General features: G+C 37.0%; 1 protein-coding gene across 2 annotated transcripts; it reads right to left on the bottom strand.

Moving 5' to 3' along the window:
- Positions 1-2,677: 2,677 nt before the first annotated feature.
- loxl5a (lysyl oxidase-like 5a) lies at positions 2,678-8,116 on the bottom strand. 2 transcript variants are annotated; one of them, XM_051908554.1, is made up of 8 exons: positions 7,487-8,116; positions 4,821-5,632; positions 4,263-4,371; positions 4,028-4,165; positions 3,390-3,546; positions 3,205-3,300; positions 3,019-3,134; positions 2,678-2,941 (listed from the first exon to the last, which is right to left on the bottom strand). In XM_051908554.1, exons 2-8 carry the CDS (start codon positions 5,485-5,487, stop codon positions 2,935-2,937), a joined length of 1,290 nt encoding a protein of 429 aa, XP_051764514.1. In that variant the 5' UTR covers positions 5,488-5,632; positions 7,487-8,116; the 3' UTR covers positions 2,678-2,934. The 2 variants fall into 2 exon arrangements, with proteins under 2 accessions (XP_051764514.1, XP_051764513.1); XM_051908553.1 differs by lacking the exon at positions 7,487-8,116 and having other exon boundaries at positions 4,821-6,793.
- Between the last annotated feature and the right edge of the window lie 43 nt (positions 8,117-8,159).

Genomic DNA, 8,159 nt, shown 5'->3' with positions numbered 1-8,159 from the left:
TCGAGGTGTTGAGCATCTAGTGGACTGGAGTAGAATAACAACTCATTTTTACACTTTACAGTCAAGTCACCTTTATTTATATAGCGCTTTTTACAATGTAGATTGTGTCAAAGCAGCTTTACATTGATAACTGGTACATTGTTTGGCTGCACAGCAGCTCTTAAAGAATAGTGTCAATGCAGGCAGATCAAAGCACTGTTGAATATCAAATGTCAAGTCAAGTGTCCCCAACTAAGCAAGCCAGAGGCGACAGCGGCAAGGAACCCAAACTCCATCAGGTGACATTAGGTGGCAGACAAGTGGCAAATTGGTGTTAAAATGGAGAAAAAAAACCTTGGGAGAAACCAGGCTTAGTCGGGGTGCCAGTTCTCCTCTGGCCAACAGTGGCCCCAAAAATGTATATGAACATTTATGAATAACATTTTCATGGTATAGCTTTTTGAATGTACAAAAATATCATTAATACTGTACATTATTACTGTGATTGAAATATCACTGTCAAAAGTTTAATAGGCTGATGGTTTTTATTAGGGACATGACGGGAAGTATATCTTATTTTATATATTTTTGAAGCATTAAATGTTCTGATTTTATTTCCTAGGAAAGGATATGTACTGTATTCCTCAAAGGTATATATTGCAACACAATATACAAATGTTTTTCATTATAAAAGAGTTGGAAAGTAGCCCAGGTCTTTGTTTACTTAAAGTCCCCTTATAGTCAATAATTTTATCCCTTAAAACTCATCTTTGATTACCAAAGTGATTTTTCGCTGTAAAATAGCCTGACCCTTGCTTCATTCAATATATGCAGATCTATGAATATGCTAAGCCCCGCCTCCACTCACTCGCACAAGCTCAGAGATCCACTTGGCCACCTTACTGAGATAAACGCTGTACAATGGTATCGCTTTTTACAACGTCGGCCACATGGCGGTAATTAATATGATTAGCCTTTTGCTTGACTACATTGCAGCTGCTAATAATGTGTTGCTAATGTTACACAAACCATGTTCCCGTTCGCGAGTCAGACAGCTGTCTTCTAACAATGAGTATCATTAGAAATGCTTTGAACAACTCAGAACGTCAGTGGAGAAAGACATATAGTTCATCATTGTAATATACATCATACGCCCGCTATATTGCTAAATCTACCCGATTTTTCATATCAACAGAAAAATATACCGGGATATATTCTCTTGAGACTCTCCTACTTCAGAGCGGTCAAGGTTACCGATATGCTAAAGCCCGCCGGCACGTTGACGCGATTGGTTACAAGGTAGTTTGTGACGTCAGAAACACCAGCGGATTTGAGACTGTCTTTAGATCACTACAGTTTTAAACAGAAAATACTTCAGCAATGGTGCTGACTTATGAATTTGCACATGGTTTGTCTTAAAGCATATATTAAAAACATGACATAGACATATAAACAACAATAAAAACTTGATTTTCACCACAGGGGGACTTGGAAACACACTGGCTCCTCTCTGTAACTTCTAATCCTGAACATTTTTACAGACTAGTGGGTGATTTGTAATGGATTAACTGTCTGAATTAGGTAATTAAGCATCCCACCATTTATCAGGCATTTTCTTCACTTCTCCAAACATCATGCACCATCAGCATGTGTCGGTTTTTCCTAAAACTAACACTCCTTAATGAGTACCTTGTCTATGATTTACAGTGACCCCCTTGTGGTTTTTTAATTACTCTTGGATGATGCAATCCACAAACACATTTAAATCAAATTTCCCCAAACACAGAATTAAAATTCACACCACATTTTGCTCGTTTTAAAACTTCCAATAGAAGTCTTCTCCATAGTCAACAATGATGTATATATTCCTTCTCACGTATGAATGTTTCTCTGCCCATGAATTCCACTCTGGAATTTCGTTTTCTCGTGTCATTTTAATCGTTCAGACAGAACAGAATGTTTCTGCAGATGTTGTTGCACTCTCAGCACGTTTGGAGATCCTGAACTTTCATGACTCTGATGTCTGGCTGTGTGGATTTGACCCCATAGACCCATTTTCAAACGAGCCATGACCTGAAATACTTCAGAAGATCACAAATATATATGAACCTGTGGTTAAAAAAAACATAAACTAGTAATAAAATCTATTTATGAGTGGACTATAAAAATCTGGCGGACTCTCCCCTTTCTGTACACCTTTGTGAAACACTACACAGCAAAAACTCTTTGCTTGTCTGGCTGTTACAACTCAGTTACAACAGCCCAATCAAAATATAATATTAAAAAGTCAAGGGTCCAGAGCCCAACTAAAGCAGACACTGATCTCCATAACGGTGACTTGAAAATTGTGACCTTTGGCGATTCTGCTTGTTGACATCAGGTATCTTCAATAATGGTCAATCATCACTAAATTAATCACTTAATTATCTCATTAACTTTAACACTGCTTCAGTGTTCATTTAACACTCTTATTTTAACACTTTAACACTCTTGAGTGTGGTCTCGCATATACACCCAGGAGAGTTAATTTAACACTGGAGTTTTTACTGTGTAGTAGATATTCTATTAATCCGTCTTTTTGACCAAACATGCATGTCATGAATGTCATTTACTTTGATTTGAAGGCCACAAATTGCACAAAATCACAGAAATAATTATACATATATATAATGAAATAGAAATAATAAATGTAATTGAATACTTTTTATACTTTACAAAAGTTTAATAAATAAGAATTTATTCATTGTATTGCATTATTGGCACTCATTGGATGTTTAGCTTTAACACATATGTCACAGTCACTTTGCTAGAAGAGTGTCTGTCAAGAACATAAATCTAGATAAGTACAAATAAGTCAAGTTAATGGCCAATCGATCCACAACAATGTGTCTTTGAATGGCGCGTTTGGTTGATTTCAACTCCAAACACCACTGGAGGTTTGGATGAAGTACTGGATCAGTATCTGTGAAATAAATAAACATTGTTAATGTTTCAGCAATTTTAATAAGATTTCTTATTCCACGCCTACTTAAAACTTACGCTGTGATTCTGCAGTTATGCGCTTGGACGTACGACCCCGTGTATCTGACGTCACATCTAACAATGTTATTGGAGAAATCAGACTCTTGCACTTGGAATCCTGGGTTCACGGTCACCTGTTAATGGTTCACATAGTTTCAAAACACGTCTGTAACTTTTGGTATAACAATGCAATGAGTGACTCACCTTTAGAATATAATCTCCAGGAGAAACATCGGTAATGTCAATCCACTGACAGTCGATGTTGGCATGGTAGGTGTCATAGCAGCCTGGGCTCAATCCCTGCTCCAAAAATGACAGAAGTTCTAAACTGGCTGATTAAACAGCTTAATTGTGGAAAAAAAATAAGGAAATAACTTTATTCCCTGAACCTGTGTGTGAGCAGTGCAGGCGTATCTTCTCCTCACACCTGGATCACAGCTGGTGTCCTCCAGACAGAAACTAGCTTTATGACCCTCAGCCACCTTTCTGCCCGTGGAGGCATCCAGGAGGTCGTAATTGCTGAAGGCATCCATGCTGTGATAATGTCTTTAGGATGAAAATGGAGTAAAATAGTAAAATAATCACTTTGTTATCAAGAAATTAATAGAAGAGTCAATTTGAGTTTCTGTAGCTAGCAATGCCAAGGTCATGGGTTCGATTTCCAGAGCGCTTGTATACTTACAAAAAAAAAAAAAAAAAAAAAAACCTGTAATGTAAATAACAGAATTCAATGAACTTTGAAGTATAAAAAATATCTTCTACACTTTAAAAATAAAGGTTCCCAAAATGGAAAACCATTGGGAAAACCAAGAAGAACCATTTTTGGTTCCCCAAAGAACCTTTCAGTGAATAGTTCTTAAAAGAACCATTTTTGTTAGTGTGAAGAACATTTGAATATTCTAAAGAACCTTCTGTGCAGTTGAAAGGTTCTATGGATGTTAAAGGTTCTTCACGGATCATCTGTGTCTGTCTGTAGAAATAAGGTGAATGCTGAATGTTGTAGAACAAAAAGTTGTCAGAAACCTACTGATGGCAGCTGTGCCATTCCCACTGGTGATGTGGTTTCACAGGGAGGAAATCTGCTGTGCCTTGATTTTTGACCCTCTGAGGAAATCGGAGAAGCACTCTGTAATCAAGGTCCCTCACTCTTGAGTCGTACGCTGAACTTGAGGGAAAAGGCAAATATTCCAATTAAAATGGTCAAGAATGGTTATATATATATATATATATATATATTGCTGCTATTGTGGTTTGGTCAGTACCTGGAGAGGCAGTTCTCTTCTGCGGCACATCTTAATGTGTACATCTGCACTCTTTGGATATAAGAAGCAGCTTGGATATAGTATGGATCAGGAATGAGATCAGGCAGTCCTGGAAAATATTAGTCTAAATTTAAATGGACAGACTATAGAATAAACAATAATTTTATATATATTAAAATGGAATTTAGACCGCAAAACCTAGGTTTTTGTTTGTTTGTTTGTTTGTTTTCATTTTATCACTACAAAACGCTCGCGAAAACAGGTTCACCTGTGGAAACCACAGCAAGCGACTCGATCATTTTTCATCGGAGTTTGACAAGTAAATTGCCATTTATCACTTTATTATAGATTTTCGTACGTGTAAAACATTGGTTAAAATCCGTTTGTGCTGATTTTTGGCCAACAGTGGGCGCCAAAAGACACTTTGCGTCGCGCGACAGGTGAACATCATCATCATCATCAAAATGTCCTATAAAACGTACTTTAAAGACAGTCGACCGCCTTTAAAGTCATTGCATATTTCGCATATTGACTAAAAAGTTCGAAATGTTGTCTTACCGTGATGGAAATAGCTTGTACCATGACCCGTTTCTCTCTGAGGAGATCTATTGACACTTCCATTCGGGAGCAGATTATAGTAGAAAGAGTTTCTGCTGTTTACATGAGGATTCGTTGGTTCATCATCAATCATACTGTCACCTCCTCTTTCCTCAACCTGAAGAGGAGGATTTACCGTATTTCTGTTATTAACATATGCTGAAGGTGCAGCTGAACTGGTTCTTGATGAAAGTTTAGAATTATTAGCAGTGTTACTCCCAGTCAAAGTGGAAAGTTGAGGAAGCGGATTCGCCTCAGAGTTGATAGTGGACGTTTTTTCAGTAGTTGCCGTGGGTGATGTTCGTTTTGGTGTGCTGGTAACTAAGTTATGGCGTCCTGGTGCCCTTGAAGCTTTCACTGGTGCCAGTGTAGTTTTTTCAGTTGGTGCTATCCCATAGAGCATGAACTGAGTGTGCAGTGCTTCATCTGAAGAAAGTGCAGTTCTTTTTGCATGCAAAGACAACTGATTATTCCTCATAGGAGATGTAAGACCAGACATCATGTAGGGTCTTGCATCCATACCAAGACTGTGCTCTGGCACAGAGTTTGAATGCACCTCATGCCCAACTGTGTGCAGCCTAGTGTTGGCAGAACGTCCCATGAAAATCCTGCCTGTGAATGTTGGCATCAAATGCCTCGTCAATAGGAATCTTGCATTCCGTTTTCCAGAAACAGGTGTGTGATATTGAGAACCGGTGCCCAGTAAACTGTAAACCTGTCTGTTAGTTTCCCACTTAGCCTTGTGTCTCCAGGGTCCATGGCGCTGCGCGGTGCTAAAACACACCAGGACGCACAGGTGTATGAAGAAGAGAATAAATGAATATTTCATTTCAAAATTATTAAATTATGGGTAAATTGGACCAGGATGCAATAGAAAGTGTGGCACTTTGTGCTCCCCAAAGCTGTTAAATAAGAGCCCAGGTTGAGATGAAGGCGGTACATTGGAGGCGTTTCTCTCTCCAAACTTTCCCACTATTTCCTCCTTGAAGTTTCACACACAACACATTTATAAATGGGAAATGTGGTGCCACTTTAATAGTAAAGGTGTAGTTAGTGACAAAAACATGTATAACAACTAAAATTTAAGTAAAAAAGCCCATAGCCTATTTGTTTTATAGTCTTCCTTAATTGCAGTTCATTGAATAGGACATGTTTTGCCACTAGAGGGAGTGAAAAATGTCATTTTAATTAATTGCACAAGAGTTTATTATTGGCATATTGTAAACAAAATGACTACCTCTTTGTCAGTAAATCACATTAAATGATATGAAAGTCTCAGTCATGCCTCAGTCAAGGCATTATCATGCCTTACAAAATGTTTAAACCATTCCAATCTTCCAATGACGACAATTGCGCCTAATAGCGATGAATGTCTTCACTTTCCCCTTCGAATTATTTCATTGCACAAATATTTGAAGTGAATGAGTAGGCATTTGTCTCATGAGAAAGGGACACTATTAAAAAGCACATAGGCACATTCAACTCTGAATTTAAAGCATGAGCTCAAGGTTTATTCAGGAAAATGTCTAGACAATGTTTGTTTTCATGCAGTTTGAACTTAAGCATAGGCCTTCTTACACAGAGCAATAAATAGTAGAGCTGAGCTGGAACTTGTGTTGGAGTGGAAAAGTTGATTATTTGATTATGGAGATCACTATATACATTTAAAGGTTATCTCTTTATAAAAATAATCCATGGGTTTAATGCGAGCTAATTTGGTAGAAAACAAAATAAGACTGTTGGGATAACTGTAGAAGGGAAAACCATGGACATTATAATGGTTATTTAATAGTTCCTAGTCCTGTTATTTATCTACTAGCGTGATATTCATCTCTTATCTTTAAGTGCACATACCCGTGAAAATAAGTACACTTCCATAATGTACTTAAAGTGCTCTATTTTTGGCAACTAATTTTGTACTCAATATACTAAAAATTCTTTAGTATTTAAGATAACATTAAGAACATCTAAGTGTACTCAACTGTGCTATTTTGAGACACCATGAATATGAACTAAAATGTGCTTTAACATACTATCTCTGTATTAAAGAAATGCATTTAGTTATCACTTGTAATACACTTGAACTTGAAGTATACTACAAGTGGTAACTAAATACATTTTTTAAATACAGAAATATGTTAAAAGCACTTTTTGGTTCATATTCATGGTGTCCCAAAACAGCACAGTTGAGTACACTGAGATGTTCTTAAGATTATCTTAAGAAGTACTAAAGAAGAATTTTAGTATATTAAGTACAAAGTGAGTGTGCAAAAATAAAACACGTTAAGTACATTATGGAATTGTACTTTTTTTCACCAGGGTATTCATAGTATTTGATAGCTTTAACCCCTTACCTTACCCCTAATTTCCTCTTGTTCAGATCAGGCTCAACTGACAATAAAACAGAAATTCCTTTAGAAATGTTCTACATAAAAAAGCAAATAGTCACAACTGGCAACAAATCAAAGTATACAAAGCACATAATACACTATTTTGAAATGATAAAAGTTAAAGTATTATGATAAACACTAACATTTTCATAAAAGGAAGTCCCTGGATTGAGCCTCTGGATAATAAGTTTAAAGAGTTAGTTCACCCAAAAATGAAAATTGTCATTAATTACTCACCCTCATGTCATTCCACACCCGTAAGACCTTCATTCATCTTCAGAACACAAATTAAGATATTTTTGATGAAATCTGATAGTTGTAATACTCAATAGACAGCAATTTAACAACCACTTTCAAGGTCCAGAAAGGTACTAAAGATATTGTTAGAATGGCCAATGTGACTACAGTGGTTCAACCTTAATTTTATGAAGCGACGAAAATACTTTGTGCGCAAAAACAAAACAAATATAACTTATTCAACAATCTTTTGTCCTGTGTCATTCTGCTACGTTGTTTCACTTCCAGGTTCTACGTCTGAATGCCGACTCAATATTGGCTGAAGCTGATCATGTGAGCAGCACGACGCATGCGTGTGATGCTGACGCAGGAGCCGGCCAATAATGAGTCGGTCACCGTTCTGACGTAGAACCTGAAAGGGCTGGACAGTTTGAACCACTGCAGTCACGTCAACCATTGTAACAATGTCTTTAGTACCTTTCTGGACCTTGAAAGTGGTTGTTAAATTGCTGTCTACTGAGGTGTCATACGGCTATCAGATTTCATTTGTGTTCCGAAGATGAATGAAGGTCTTACGGGTGTGGAACGACATGAGGGTCAATAATTCATGACAGAAATTTCATTTTTGGGTGAACTAACCCTTTAAAAACCAACATTATAATGTCTATTTAAA

The sequence above is a fragment of the Ctenopharyngodon idella genome, chromosome 10 (genome assembly GCF_019924925.1).
Source record: "Ctenopharyngodon idella isolate HZGC_01 chromosome 10, HZGC01, whole genome shotgun sequence".
Lineage (NCBI taxonomy): Eukaryota > Metazoa > Chordata > Actinopteri > Cypriniformes > Xenocyprididae > Ctenopharyngodon > Ctenopharyngodon idella.
The sequence above is the reverse complement of the archived record's forward strand: the minus strand, read 5'-3'. Positions and strand labels throughout refer to the sequence as shown.

Excerpts from the sequence above, each read along its gene's own strand:
- loxl5a (XM_051908553.1), bottom strand. The coding sequence starts at position 5,688 with ATGAAATATTCATTTATTCTCTTCTTCATACACCTGTGCGTCCTGGTG. Across the intron at positions 4,372-4,820 it reads TACAAGCTATTTCCATCACG|GACTGCCTGATCTCATTCCT; the intron begins GTAAGACAACAT and ends AATATTTTCCAG. Across the intron at positions 3,547-4,027 it reads GAATGGCACAGCTGCCATCA|ACATTATCACAGCATGGATG; the intron begins GTAGGTTTCTGA and ends TTCATCCTAAAG.